The sequence below is a fragment of the Chaetodon trifascialis genome, chromosome 4 (assembly GCF_039877785.1).
Source record: "Chaetodon trifascialis isolate fChaTrf1 chromosome 4, fChaTrf1.hap1, whole genome shotgun sequence".
NCBI classification, from domain to species: Eukaryota; Metazoa; Chordata; class Actinopteri; order Chaetodontiformes; family Chaetodontidae; genus Chaetodon; species Chaetodon trifascialis.
Genome location: NC_092059.1, coordinates 17,254,804 through 17,270,546, shown reverse-complemented (window position 1 = coordinate 17,270,546; position 15,743 = coordinate 17,254,804). Strand labels below are relative to the sequence as shown.

Genomic DNA, 15,743 nt, shown 5'->3' with positions numbered 1-15,743 from the left:
AAGAGGTGTAAAACTCCATGTGAAGAGATTTCAATCAATTAACCTCTCATTCCATCCTTTAATAAAATGCATTAACAATCATTTTCTGCTGCTTAAAAAAGTTCTCAGAGACGTCGTCATTTCTTCCACTTCAGAGTAAAGCATCCAGGTCTCCAGCATGACGACAGAAAGGAGCTGCTTTGTTTGTTTTTCCGGTGGAGACCCGCAGTGAGACTTCCCTGCTCCTTTGGGCAAGGCAGCGAGCAGGCAGGGACGGAGGGACGGAGAAAGAGGAGAGGTGGTGAGAGCTTATCAAGGTGATGTGGACCAAAAACCTTAAAACCTTCACTGCCAGGAATGTAACCAACATCTGTTGATCCCATTACTGACACACACATACACACACACACACACACACACACACACACACACACACACACACACACACACACACACACACACACACACACACACACACACACACACTTTGTAGAATCTAATGTAATCATCAGGGTAAACAAAGGTTTGCAGTAAAATCTGGACTGGATCTGAAGCCTGTTTTCACATTTTACATAAAAAGTAAGTTGTGCTTTTTGTGTATTTCTTCATTCTTCATTTGGATGTTAAAGGACAACTAACAGGAAAAATTGTATTTTTGTAAACCTGCTGTGGAGCTGTTTTCACTGATAATCAGGCAATGTGACTGTGTGGTTATGGGCTGACTTAAAAATAATAATTATAGTGTAATACAGAGTTTAGATATGTCCAAAAATGTTAATATAGACACAATTTTAGTTTTTAAAAGGACCAACTAACTAACATGGCAGACAAAGAAAAAAGGCCGTACACCTTCTAACCTGAACACTAACCAACAGATACATCAGCTGATACATGTATGATATGTGTAAGTTTTATGTGTTGTGCAATCAAACTCTTATTCTGACTTCTTGGACGTCTAGAAAGCGTGTTTTGCGGAGGAGTTTTAGGGGAAAGCTCGGGGATGTAAGCCAGGGAGGGGGCAGTGGAGTGGGGGGTATAAAAACCAAAGAGAAAAGGCGGCTGGAGGAGCGCTGAGTCTAAGCAGAAGGCAGAAGAGCGACAGGAGGCAAAGCTGAACGGCAGAACAGGTTCAACCATGCTGTGGTTTCTGGTGCTGAGCTGTGCGCTCTGCATGGGAGGACATGCTGCAGCAGGACAGAGAGGTGAGAAATAAAAGGTTTTGCGTTGGAGTCATTGTTTTGGGGTTTTTTTGGGCTGTGTAGGTGGAAAAAAATACAATGAAACATGATTGATGTCTCCAGAGAAATTGGATGTTTGCCAAAGAGGCACTGATTAATAAAAGTGCTGCTGGCATTTCAAACTATTAACCTGGATTTATGTGAATTATGAAGAATTCTACGAACGACTGTATATGTACTGTATTTTATGCAGTTTTATACTTCTACTGCACTGCATTTCAGAAGTAAATATTGTACTTACTCCACAACATTTGTCTGACAGCTTCAGCTACTTCTTAAAATAAATAAACTTTCTGAGCTCATGAGAAATGTACTGTTCAGAGATATGTGGTCCTCACAGCACAGCGACACGCCAAGCGTATGATGATCTTATAGAATATGATGCATTGCTGTAGATGAAACTAACCGACAGTAAATAAAGTTGTTAAAATGAGCTCAACATTGAGCATCAGCAGTAAAATCCAACATACGCATTAATGCAACAGTAATATTAATTCATAAACATCATATAAAATAATAAAACACTGACAGGAGCCATTTTACTGCATAATGAGGACTTTTACTTTTCATAATGTAAGTACATTTTGCTGATAATACTTAATTTTTGGATTTATTTTTTTAAGAAAATCTGTTTGCGTTCTGTAATTGTCCTATTTGTTTCATCGGTATCTCATGATGTAAATGAAGAATTTTCCACAAAGGAGTTTTCTGAGCAAAGGTTTCCTGAGTTCACAGCTGCACTTGCACACAATAAGGAAAAACAATCAAAGGTCTCATTTACTTGTCTATTAGCGGTGAGAATGATTTATTTCCACTATCTTTTCTCTCTGCTGTGGAATCCATTCAGTAAACAGAGTTTCTGCTAATGGGAAGACCACATTTCTTGTGCTTTACGCTCAGGAGATTTCTGCCCTTGTACGGCTCCTCTGGGGGAAGGGGTGGCGGTCGGGGGGCTGATGGGGGTCTTTGGGTCAATTAATACAAGAGGCACGGTGCCTCAGGATTTGACCCACCTGAATATCCTACAATATCCAATCCTGAATGAATCTACAGAATCTGTTATTTTATTTTCATCGCAAATGAAGTGGAAAAAATAAATCAGCTGATTTATAGTAAAAAAGCTCTAAAAACTCACTGCACATTACTGGCTCAGCACCAAAAAGCTGACAGATGCGGTTAAATACGAGCTGGTGAACACAGCCGAGCATTTAGCAGCTAAAGAGGCAGACATTTCCCTCCCTGATAAGACAATATCCAATGGCCAAATCAGGCACTGCAGGTTTAAAGTTAACTTAACTGCATTTTTGTCTTATTCTTTGGACAGAGTTTCACTAACCTGCCAACTGCCTTTTTATGCCCACAAATGCTTGTGTTGTTTGCAGTTTCTTCACGTTATCTTATTGTCTCCCACTTAATCACACATTCAAACAGCTTTATTTTCTTCTGAACTGAATTAAAGTCAGCTACTCTACAGTTCAATAAAGCGCTTTTAGTGCAAATGGAGCTTCACCAGCTGAGAATCACTCCCTCATCCCATCCTTTCTAATCATCATCATCACTTTGTGTCATTGCTGGCAGTTGCAGAGGCATTAAATGTAACATACTGCATTGTGGGATTGTTAGCAGAAAGGTGTCCTTACAACGGGTGCTACCCTTTGGTTCCACTGTGGGAATTGCAAAATTGTCTTCTCTAAGAGGAAAATCTTTTATTTGTTAGTTCAAAAGCCACAGTCTCCTTCCAAAGACAGTCTTTTTAGCATTTCTGCATGTCCTGTATTGCAGGGCAGTTATTGCTTGATAGTTGAGAGATGGACAGAGGACAATCTGCATGGTATCCCACTCAATGCTTACTGTATTACACTGTAGAAACATAAAGATGCCTGCAGAGATTAGTTCATGTAAGCTTGAAATATGTATCTCTCAGAAAATCTTGTATCATTCCATTTCTGGAAAATCCATTCTGCAGCCGCAATCAGAGCATCACTGATTCCAGTGAATGCGTGGGCAGTGGATACAGTGAGGCCTGCGGTGGCTGAGGAACGTCTGTGGTATCTGGGGTGGGGGGGTGGGGGGTCATGTTGTGCACAGTGTGTGTGTTCTACCCCCTGACTCTCTGACCCTCCTAAGTGGGCTTCTGGTCCCAGATGGTCGTCCAGCAGGAAACGGATGAGGCTGGAGAAAAGATGTGGAACTAAACTTTACATCAGTTTGTTTGGGTGTCTGCATATGTCTGCTCCATTCAGAGACAAATATTGGGGCCACTCTGATAAATTTGTACTTTTCCATCTTTGCATTTGAGTATTATTGATGCTAACACTTTTGTACTTGTACTTGGTAAAATTTGAATGCCTGACTTTTACTCACTACAGAGTAATTACTGTAAGTACTTCTGCACTGCTACTCCATTAACACATCTGAGTATTTCTGCCACTACGGGTTAATGGTAACATTACTGCCCTGTAATGAGAAACTCCAGAGGAGCTCAAGTATTAGCTTTCCTTCCTTAAGTGCCAAAAAACACAAATGTTCCGCAAATCAATAGCAAAGAAAAATAAAAGAATAACCTTCAGCATCTGAAAAATTCAAATCCAGCTCAGTAGGAAGGTAAATCAGATGCTTGCTCTTCTCTGCCTCTCTTGAAATTAATGTTTTTTCTTTTCAGATGGAGAAATTATAAGTCAGATTAAAATGACAAACCTCGCGCTGGCTGAGATCAAAGAGCTTCTGAAACAACAGGTAAAAAAATGCATGAAACATTTTGACAGGAGGCATGAAGTTAATTTTGTGTAACTAATAACATTCATCATTCGACTGCTTGTACTTTCCAGATAAAAGAGATAGTCTTCCTGAAGAACACAGTCATGGAGTGTGAAGCCTGCGGTGAGTTGACCAGCTGAACAGAAACCCGATCAGTGCTTTATTTACACGATTGTGTACCCCAAACACACAGTTGTTATTTGGTGTTTTCACATCACTTTGATTTTTCAGTTGAATTTGAAGCTTTGGTTGTTGTCCAGATGATTTAATGCTGAACTAAACTTTTGAAGGTTCAACTCACACTTTCAAGACCTGCACAGGAACCTTGATGAGGAAATAATATGGAGAAACAGTGGAACGTTCACATAAAGCATCAGTTTCAATGAGCTGTAATGCAGGATAGTTGATCTTCTCTCTCATCAGGGATGGGAGGAATGCAGCCCCGTCCCTCCTGTGTGCCCAACCCCTGCCACCCAGGAGTGAGGTGTATGGAGACACCTCAGGGTATAAAGTGTGGACCCTGTCCTGATGGCATGGAGGGAAATGGCACTCACTGCACTGACGTGGATGAGGTATGCAGTGATGTGATATGATAGCTTACAACACAAGACAATACATTGACATGATCAGCCTGAATAAGTGAAACACATGTGTGGGTGTACAGGGTCTCCTCTTTACACCTAGAATAATTTCTAAATGAGTTTAGGGAGCCTTCAGTCATGAAATGTGCTTTATGAATAAACTTGACTTTGTATCAGAACTAATTGTCATTCATGAACTCTCACATGTTGACCACGAAAATCAAAACACATGTGATTTAATTAAATGACGCACAGCAATCATCTCAGTAAACTGGTGTAACAGAAGCACATTTGGATTCTTGATGAACACCTTGATGAGTGTTTCTGTGTCTCTGCTGTTGGCAGTGCACTGTGATGCCGTGTCACATGGGTGTGCGCTGTATAAACACCTCCCCGGGTTTCCGCTGTGGTTCCTGTCCTGCTGGATACACGGGCCCCCAGGTGCAGGGTGTTGGACTCGCCTACGCCACCGCCAACAAACAGGTTAGCGTCAGTGAACACACACTGAGTAGATCCTCTTAGCTAATTTATCACAGATAATAAATGAGTGTTCTCACTTAAGTTGTACAGTGGTAGTTATGTTTATTATTAATATTTTATCACACTTTAAAATAACAATAACAACATTATCATATTAATAAAAATGAATCAAGTTCTTTTTGTCATTGATGATTAACTGATTGCCTCTAAATTTTACAACTGACTAATCTAGTCATTTGCAATTGCTTATGAAGCCATGCAATAAAAAGTACAGAGATGTTAAATTACTGAAATATTCAGCACAAAAAAATCTTTCTTTTTTGGTGAAACAGCAACATGTGTGTTTTTGCTTCTCACCTCCTACTTTCTACACCCATCAAAAACACCTCCTCACTCTGTACGCACAGTGTGTCAAACAGCGTGCACTGGTCTGTTTCAGCACCACCTGAATCCTCAGTGCTCAACTGTCTTCACTCTGCTGCACTTCATCATTTACCTCCTCCTGCTCCAGTCTCGCTGCAGAGGCCCACTGAAGTTACTGAATGCTCTTTCTGTCCCTATCAAGGTGTGCAAAGATATCAATGAGTGTGAAGGTTCCAACAATGGAGGCTGTGTGGCAAACTCCGTCTGTATGAACACCCCTGTGAGTATAAACGCTATTTAAGATCAATTCCTGTCACCTTTGTGGGAAAGCTGCTGATAATATAGTTTCCTGTAGCCCATAAAGAATGACTTTGGCACACTTGTTGACTGGGTTGCGCCAACAAAGAAGTCTAAGATTAGTTCTTATCAGAATTGAGCAAAAAAGTAAAAGTAAATCCAGGTTTAAAATTAAGCAGAGCTCTGTTGCACAATAAAAAACAAATCTCTCTTCATTAAATCCAAGTTTAGTGATATCAATTAAAATTATACAGATGTCATGTTTGACAGTCGGTCCAGTCGTCTGTTCAGCTCCATAACAGTTTCCCTGCTGAACTGGCATCTTGACTGAAATTTAGCTGCAACTGGACTGAGTCTGTCCTTTAACTTTATTCGATGGATTATTTTGCTCAATCCATCTCAAAAAAGTAGCCATTTGAAAAGTTAAACCTCATGATTTGAAAATGCAGTTAACAAAAACACAGGCTTTAACCATACAGCCGTTCAACATATATGACATGCTGCAGGGAAATCAGGTCAGTGTAACCCATGTAAAATCCAAAATGGTGCATATTTTCTCCCTCTCGCTGCTAAGTGCAGTCTTTAGAAGTTCTCTTGCAACAATACTAAAATAGGAACATGAACTGATGCTCGCCCTGATCAGTGATATGATCGGTCTGGTTCCTTTGTGTCATCAGGGCTCATTCAGGTGTGGGCCCTGTAAGACGGGCTACGTTGGAGATCAGCGACATGGCTGTAAGCCGGAGAGGGCCTGTGGGAATGGCCAACCCAACCCCTGCCACGCCAGCGCTGAGTGCATCGTCCATCGAGAGGGTGTAATTGAGTGTCAGGTGAATAACATGAACCTCCTATTTCTTGTTCTGAGCCTATATTTCTCAGAGCAAAAGTGGGCAGTTTCACTCTTTTGCAGCCTCAAGTAGGAGTGAAGGATTGACTCGTATGCAGATCTTCATTATCTACTTATTTGTATTTCAGCAGTTTTGTCTGTGTTGAGAAAGTCTCTCAACAGCGACTAATGCCAATGGAGACTGATTTGGGCTAATGGGACGTCAAGATGGTGCAGGTTTTTTACATACTGTCACATAAAATATCAGCATAACAGCTTTAGAAAAGGTTATTCTCTATCACTATCAGTGTAATCACGTTTGTGTAAAGCTTTTTAACGTATTACAAAGCCATTTAAATATTTTTGACCCAATCCTTTGAAATATATTCCTCAGTACTTTTGCCTGATGTTGTGAAATCAAAGGTCTGTTTGAGCACTTTAGGACATCTGGTACTGCATGCAGTACACAACAGGGGCAGTGGAAACAGTCTGTACAGTACATAAAACATTATCCATCCTCACAGTGTGGAGTCGGATGGGCTGGTAATGGCTACATCTGCGGGCCTGACATCGACATTGATGGTTTCCCTGATGAGAAACTGAGCTGTCCTGAGAGAAACTGTAATAAGGTGAGTCTCTTTTATATCCAGGAAGAAGTCTCTGAAAATTACTGGCACAAAAACACAAGCACAAATGATCACATAAACGACTCAGTCGTCTGCAAAAACTCAAATACTCACAGGTCTTATGTAGATATTATGTGTGATAGATACACTGTGAAGCAGTTCTTGAATTAAAGCACATTCTCTACATCATGAGAAAATGATCCATAACACTGTTCACTGTATCTTCATTTCAGTTTTCCCTCTTGCAGTCTTCTTTAATAGTGAGTGTTCTTCATTTCAGGACAATTGTCTCACTGTGCCCAACTCTGGTCAAGAAGACGCTGACGGTGATGGAAGTGGAGACGCCTGTGATGATGATGCAGATGGGGATGGGATCCTCAACACACAGGTTCATGCATAAAAGACAGTGATGGGACATGAAAAGAACTTAAAAGACATAAAATCAATGAAAAGCCTGTGTACATCTATGTTTTTCTGTTCCTCCATGAACTACAAAAATGTCTTTACAGGATAACTGTGTGTTGGTGCCAAACGTGGACCAGAGGAACATTGATGAGGACGACTTTGGAGATGCCTGTGACAACTGCCGCGCCGTCAAAAACAATGACCAAAAAGACACGGATGTGGACAAATTCGGCGATGAATGTGATGAAGACATTGATGGGGATGGTTAGAATTCAGATCGTTTTCTACACACTCACTTCAATATGGATTTCTTAATTCATTAAGCATTGGTGTTTTGAGCTATAAATAGTAAGATAATCAATTTCAAAGTGGATTAAGAGTACGTCTAAACCTGCGAGAGTTGATTAATCATTCCAACATTTGTACACACTAACATAAGAGAAGCCTGTAATGTCAATCATGTTTTTTAAGACGAGGGCAGGGGAGTGCTGCATGTTAGGAGAACATTCACTGATGCCTACATTAATCTCAGGAATCCTCAATCATCTGGATAACTGCAAAAGGGTTCCCAATGCTGACCAGAAAGATCGTGATGGGGACAAAGTGGGAGACGCCTGCGACAGCTGTCCTTACATTCCAAACCCCGACCAGGTCAGAAGGCCCTTTTCCTTCTTGTATTCATAGATAATTAGATTGTACGCTGGTTCTGCAAGTCTCCAAATCAAGAATTATAGTTGAGTTTATAAGTGAATTTATGTCTGAAACAATACACACAGGTTTAACTCTTGAGCCAATATTCATGACTTATTAAACATCAATCAAAGTTCAAGTCTGAGTTTAACAGTCAAAAACTCAACTAATCTGCGGTTTGATCAGATTTGAATGACAGTATCCTATAATACTGGAAAACAACTGATTTGTATTCATGCTTTGAAAAACTGGCATCACCTTTTCCAAATGGGCCCGACCAAAACACAGATATGGAGATTTCTGCTGATAACTTAGTTTTTCAGGACCTTTAAGGGCAAAAAGCAAAGAATTTTCACATGACACAGTTTTCATCACCGCAACCACTGGCCAATGACATCTGCACAAAAAGCCTGAAAAAAAACAACAGCAACAGAAAATGGAGTTTCTTCCTGACCTATAAACTAAAATTAAATCTACCTTTCTCAGACGGATATGGACAACGACCTGATTGGAGACCCCTGTGACACCAACAAGGACAGGTATTGTGTGACCTCACATCACATCAATTTATTCTTAGCCATCTGTGCAATGAGTGTCAGTGAAAGTCTCTCTCTTCCAGTGACGGTGACGGTCACCAAGACTCTCGGGACAACTGTCCAGCTGTCATCAACAGCTCCCAGCTGGACACGGACAAGGACGGCAAGGGAGACGAGTGTGATGATGACGATGATAATGACGGCATCCCAGACCTGCTGCCACCCGGTCCTGATAACTGCCGCCTGATCCCCAACCCTCTGCAGGAGGACTCTAATGGTGGGTAATCGCCCTGACTGACTACAGTAGAAGTGCATTCTTCTTACATCAACAACAAATAAAGAAAATGTTTTGTTCCTCCAACTCTTTATCTACTCAGGCGATGGTGTGGGTAATGTTTGTGAGAAGGATTTTGACAACGACACCATCGTCGACACCATTGACGTTTGTCCAGAAAATGCTGAGGTCACCCTCACCGACTTCAGGGAGTACCAGACTGTCGTTTTAGATCCAGAGGGAGATGCACAGATTGACCCCAACTGGGTGGTGCTGAACCAGGTTAAGTCACTTGTTTGTTTGTTTGTTTGTTTGTGTCCCACACTGCTGAACTTCATATTAGTCTAACTAAACTTCTCTTAAATCCACTGTTTTGTCTGTACAGGGAAGAGAGATTGTCCAGACTATGAACAGTGACCCTGGGCTGGCTGTTGGTAAGAGCATTAAATGTGCTAAAGGAATAGTTAAATATTTTGGGAAATTGGGGACACTTTATATTCAGGTACACATATTCGTACATGATTTCCAAAAATAATTTCACATTTTGACTCGTCAGGCAGACAGTTTTCCACTTTATCTCAGTCCATCTTTAATGAGCTTGGGACCAGAAAAGGTGGTGGAGTGTCTGGATCTGGTTTATATACAGGTTCCTCTTTGCATGGTAGAGCTTCAGCTTGCATTTGTGGCTGCAGCAATGAACTGAGTTCACAGACAGTGGTTTTGAAGGTGTTTCTGAGCCCATGCAATGACGACCACTACAGAATTGTGTCTGTTTTCAATGCAGTGCCGTCTGAGGGCCCAAACATCACGACCATTCTACTGTATACTGGTTTTCAGCCTCATCCCTTTCTTCAGACTCTCTTTTAATGACATTTTTTGTACTGTAGACAATGAAATCCCCAATTTCTTAGCAATTTTTAATGAAGAAAAATTATTCTTAGATTGTTGCACTATTTATTTTTCATTTCAGTCTGTCACAGAGTGGTGAACCCCTCACCACTTCAGAGAGACTCACCTTCTCTGGGAGGCTCTTTTTATACTGAACCACGTGACTCACCTGTTGCCAGTTAACCTAATCAACTGTGAGAGGTTCCACCAGCTGTTTGTTTTCAGCATTTCACAGCTTTTCCAGTCTTTTGTTGCCGCTGTCCCAACTTTTTTTTTAAAATGTTTTGCAAATTGTCATCAGCTCTTTTGCTGAGATGGGAAGGAGGTCCATAAATTCTTCATCATACTTGAAACAGGACTGTTGTTAAAGACACTCAGTAACAGCTGTGTCTTCGCCAGGTTACACTGCCTTCAGCGGTGTGGACTTTGAGGGGACATTTCATGTAAACACGGTAACGGATGACGACTACGCAGGATTTATATTCGGGTACCAGGACAGCTCCAGCTTCTACGTGGTGATGTGGAAGCAGGTGGAACAGATCTACTGGCAGGCAAACCCGTTCAGAGCTGTGGCAGAACCAGGCATCCAGCTGAAGGTAGTCTTCCCTTTTGTCATGGAGGAAAAAAAAATAACACTTAGGTATATTAACATTTTAGATAGTTAGCTGGGCATGTCCTCCTGTGGATAGAGACGTGCTGGTTTACTCAGCGGCACCTTCAACTATAAACATGGCTCTCACTGGATACACATCAGATGCTGTAAGACAAACCAATACCATAAGACATCATTTCTAAAGGGTTATAAGGTATAAATAATGGCTAATAAATCATTTACTAATGCTTTATAGATCAGTTGTAAGCCATTACTGAAAACAACTTTTGGGTTGCCAGGTTATGGAAAATCCTCTTTCAGCAAGACTTTGCTGGTCTTTTGAGCTATCTCTAATTCACTAAAGGTTCTCACAACTATCCATCAAATCTGCAGTTAAAGTAAGTTTAAGTTATTAGTAAGCTGTTTTAAATGGATTTCTGCCCAGAAAGTGGTCGAAAGTCCAGAGGGGTTAATGACTTAAAGAGCTAAAAACAAAAACATGCTGAATGAGTTTTTTTCACAACCTGGTAACACAGACATCAGGGATTCAGACTTCTTGCCCTCTGTGGTTTTGAAAAGGCTGTCAAGTCGAACACGGGTCCAGGTGAAAACCTGAGGAATGCCCTCTGGCACACCGGCGACACCAGTGACCAGGTCAAACTCCTATGGAAAGATGCTCGCAATGTTGGCTGGAAGGACAAGACTTCTTACCGCTGGTTCCTCCAACACCGCCCCGCTGACGGCTACATCAGGTACCAACCAAGTTAAAGGCGCACTCAGTTTGGTCCCTGTCATGTTTAGCTAAGCTTAGTAAGAAAGACCTGAAGGTGGGACAAACTATGCCATCCAGCTGCCTCCAAACAAACCTACAAATCATGGATCCATTTGCTGATGTGTGATGCTGTTACCTGCTTTCTGTTGGTGTGCAGAGTTCGTTTCTACGAGGGTCCTCAGATGGTGGCGGACACAGGCGTCATCATAGACGCCACAATGAGAGGAGGTCGACTCGGGGTCTTCTGCTTCTCCCAGGAGAACATCATCTGGGCCAACCTGCGTTATCGCTGCAACGGTGAGTCACGTTTCTGGTTTGAGAGACAGGACTCTTGCAAAAAGCACATGAACAAGCCAGATTTTAACTACACGTTAATGTGTTTTCAGCAATTTCCAACAAATGAACAATAGAACACCTCAGTTACCACATGCTGTGGTAAAAAAAATGAAAAGAGCATTCTGATCAGTTTGGATGTATAAAGTGGTTTTGTGCTTGCAGGAAATAGTCAAAAGTAAATAGAAACATAGATATGAATGCAGCTGTAAATACCAAACGCTCAAACTGTGAAGCAGGCAGTGATTTCACTTCCTGTCATCTGCAGACACTCTTCCCGAGGACTTTGACACCTACAGAGCCCAGCAGGTCCAGCTGGTGGCCTGATGACAACAACAAACAGGCCCAGGGAATCCTGGGAACATGATCCAATGCACGCCTGGGATCAGAAATCATCACTTCGCAAACATTTATTTTCCACAGAGAAAAGGATCGACTACACTTTAAACTCCTGACAGAAGAAGAAACTCCACAGCAGTAAAACCCATTTATAATAACACCAGTTGTGATTGTGATTTGTTTGATACCAAACAGAAATTTCCATCATAAATATATTTTTCTATACTGTCCACTGTTTATTTACATTTCAGTTTAGGATTTTGAAAGAAATATTGCAAAGATTTATCTGTCACTAATGAATAAATGTGGATTTTGGTAAATTATCTGCACTGACTGGATAAATTGGACTGGCTGCTAAATGTGTTGTGACCATTTACTATGGCTGCACAGTTGATTCTAGTCTTTCATCAATAATAACAGAACATTATCTTATCAGTAATGATGAAATATTTAATTTGAGCAGTAGTTTGAAATTGCAAATGTGTCAGATGAATTAAGTGCAAGGAAATAATCCTGGGACTGGGAAGCATCTTTAAATATATGGAAAAGCATTCAATAAATGAAATGTATTAATGGCGAAATCATATAATAGCTACACTGCAAGAAAGGTGAACCCTTTGATTTTAAGTAACAGACATGACTTTTTTCAAACTCAACAGTTTTTAGTGGAAATCAACATTCTGAACATTTCACAAGCATGCACATATCCAAAATAATCTTTTAGATTTTGCATTTGGAAATACAGATTACAAAATATAAACGATAGCAAAGACAATATACAACAGGATTGAAACACCATGCATGTCCACAGCAACACGCTGCGATGTTGTAAAATGACATCGGACAGTTTTTTTTTAATCAGCATATTCTGCAAATCAAGACTGTGCAGAGAAAAATCTGTCGTCCACATTCAATTTAATTGACAATTTTCTTTCATCTTATAAACAAATGGTCACATAGGGAGAATCACATGGCAACAAATAAATAGCTACAGATCTTTTACTACGACTTACAGGACAACAGTGATATAATGCTATTCTCACTATAAGCTTTAAGTGGAACTTAAACTGTTTTTCCAGAGAGAGCTGTAGAGTCATTTAGAAAATGCCGTGTTATTAAAGGGAGATTTTAGTCGAACCTAAAACACTCTGGGAACAAGCAGTAAAGACCGAGCAACTCTTTGCTTTCATACTGGGACTTACAGGTACACTGTGCAGGATTTTCCTCAAAACAATGTATGGACTCAAGCATCACTCATACCCACTACAAGTGTGTGGCGGTGCATTTATCTGCAGGGACCCTGCCCCCTGCAGTTATTTTCTTATTTTTTCCTTGTTTTGCTTCTGTGCATCAACTTCCATTCAACTGATGTGGAGCTAATAATGGCGCACAGGTGAGGTCAGGACTTTAGCGACCAGGTGCTAAACTCTAAGCAGCACATATTTAAGAAAAAGCTACAAAAATGGCAGAAAGCGCGCAGAAAAAGTGCAAATGTAGCGAGGCAAAGCGACAAAGCTCGTTCAAAAACGAGACGGAATCAGGGTTTGCTTTCATCTGCTGGCGAGCACTGACGGAGAGGATGGGGGCGACAAGGGACATGGAGTTGGCCTGTTTTCTGTTAGACAGGTAGGTGCCGGCGATTAGCTTAGCATGCTCAAGTATCATCTTTTCCATTAAAACGGATGTAACGCTCCTACAGTAGCAGTCTGCAGTGTATGAATAAGCAGCGCGCTTCAGATGGTGAGTTCGCCCAACAAACACATTTCCTGCAGAGTGTACCTTTAAGAGACACCTTTAAACAAAGGACTCCTGTTTGAGCTTCACTCGTCTGCTTTTTCAGTTAGGTACAAGATTGAGCTTCACTGCCTTCTGACACAACATGAACAGCAGCTGTGCGGACAGATAATGTGAGTAACTGGTGTCTGAGACTAAAACAAGTAGATGAAGTAAAACAAAGAGTTTACAAGACGTAGAAAATATACTTTGAGGTGATTTGTTCATCTTGTCCGTTTGGAAAATGGTGTTCGCTTTCCCTGTGTCAGTGTTTAGCATCAGACTCAGCAGATGTTTGTGAAGTTAGCACAAAGTCTACAAATGCAAATTCATGCTTTACGTGTGAGAAATGTTTTCCCACAAAGGACTGGGCACAGGTGAGTAACATCAACTCTGCTGACCAAAGTTGACTTATTTTACCCCAATAATCTTTCTACTACCTCACTTTAATCAAAGGTGTATTAGCTGCCTAAGATGAGCTCAAACCTTATCAGTGTTATTGTTGCTGTTAGGAAATCTGTCACAATTGAAAAAGGCATCGAATTCTATCATCATGTAAGTTGTTACTCGATTAATGCATTTCTAAGTAAAGCACACCAAACCAATGTGAACCACTCTCTAGTATAACAAGCAACATCTACCAAATGCTTTTTTTTTCTAATTGGCCAGCAGGTAGATGCTCTCAGCAGCTGGAAACATTTGGTAAAAGCACATTGTACCGGAGAGGAGTTGTCAGGCATGCTCTGATTTTGATGGACTTGAGAGAGACTTGTGTTGCAGCACCATACAGTACTCTGACAGTGGCAGTACGTGTAGTCAAAGTCAACCTGCAGACTGCTTCACTTAAGTATTATTGAGGTTGCAACTGACGACTAAAACTGTGACTCACTCAAACTTAATCTGAGTTTCATGTGGGGGTAAAATGACCGACAAAGAAATACATTCAGAGCGCCGTTCCTTTCCAACATGAGAGCCCAAGCTGCACTGGAGTAAGCCCTTTCTAGTTTTGCATCCCCTAAAATCTTCACAGATAAAAAAAAACAAGACAAGCCAAAATATAGTTTACAAAGGAAAATAGAGAATTCATCTTTTCTTTGACATGAAAATATCTCCGGAGTTTACATCTGGAGCGAAACAGTCAGCATTCACATCGGGCAGAACAGTCCCTGCTCAAAAGCCAGGAAGTCACAAATAAAGTGCGAAGCAACTAGTGGACTAAACATTGCACAGAAAACAGAAAGAAATAAAAATACAAAAACAAAACAGAGTTGCACTTTACCCAGTCCAAAAACCTGACATAGGCAACAGCATAAAACAATATCTGATGTCACAGCTAGATCAAACTCCTCTATATAACATGGCATAAGGATCAGCTCAACATGTCGATGACGTCATGCAGTTGACTGCGTCCACATATGCAAACAATCACTGCATGAGCCAATCTGCAAGACACAACCTGCTTCAATTTTCTCAAGAAAGCCAAAAGACAAGGGGCCAGATGGACTGCGGGTTTCTTTCTGCGCGAGTTTACTCTCGTACGCGGTGAGATGCTACAGTGGGGAGAGAGAGGGAGGGAGGGAGGGAGAGAGAGCAGAACAAGCAACAGTTTGATTCCTCAGAGGAGAAGAGTGATGACTAAAGAGCAGAGAGTGCGAGAAGCGTCTGGTCCAACTGAGACGGGACCAGAAACTCCAAACGTCACGTCATTTGGCAAAAAAACGAGGACGCTGCCACAGAAAATACATTCTCTCATCATTCGTGAAGTAGCATTATACAGAGATGGAGGTAACTAGAGTCACTTAACAGGAAACCGAGTTAACTGTTTCACAGGAGAAACCCATACATGCATCCCTTTAGACTTTGTGATAGCGTTACGTTACACAAATCAAACCTGCAGAGCTATAGAAGGCCTTCATTTAGAGGTTTTGACTGTCGGTTTGGTCATGCATTTTGTTTCAGCTATAGCGTATATGTACAAGGTCAGTGTGAAGGAC

At 41.1% G+C, this 15,743-nt stretch overlaps 1 protein-coding gene across 1 annotated transcript; it reads left to right on the top strand.

Annotated features, from left to right (window-relative positions):
• Positions 1-1,114: 1,114 nt before the first annotated feature.
• comp (cartilage oligomeric matrix protein) lies at positions 1,115-12,010 on the top strand. Its single transcript, XM_070960623.1, has 19 exons — positions 1,115-1,181; positions 3,880-3,953; positions 4,046-4,097; positions 4,398-4,546; positions 4,901-5,038; positions 5,601-5,678; positions 6,373-6,525; positions 7,046-7,150; positions 7,428-7,535; positions 7,657-7,816; positions 8,085-8,203; positions 8,729-8,781; positions 8,862-9,055; positions 9,156-9,334; positions 9,438-9,486; positions 10,340-10,536; positions 11,112-11,284; positions 11,462-11,601; positions 11,906-12,010. The coding sequence occupies exons 1-19, from the start codon at positions 1,115-1,117 to the stop codon at positions 11,962-11,964; spliced, it is 2,247 nt and encodes a 748-aa protein (XP_070816724.1). The 3' UTR covers positions 11,965-12,010.
• The last annotated feature ends 3,733 nt before the right edge of the window (positions 12,011-15,743 follow it).

Bases quoted from the DNA above. Each gene is read 5' to 3' on its own strand.
- comp (XM_070960623.1), top strand. From the start codon at position 1,115: ATGCTGTGGTTTCTGGTGCTGAGCTGTGCGCTCTGCATGGGAGGACAT. The intron at 4,098-4,397 runs GTGAGTTGACCA...CTCTCTCATCAG, and splicing joins CATGGAGTGTGAAGCCTGCG to GGATGGGAGGAATGCAGCCC. The intron at 11,602-11,905 runs GTGAGTCACGTT...TGTCATCTGCAG, and splicing joins CCTGCGTTATCGCTGCAACG to ACACTCTTCCCGAGGACTTT.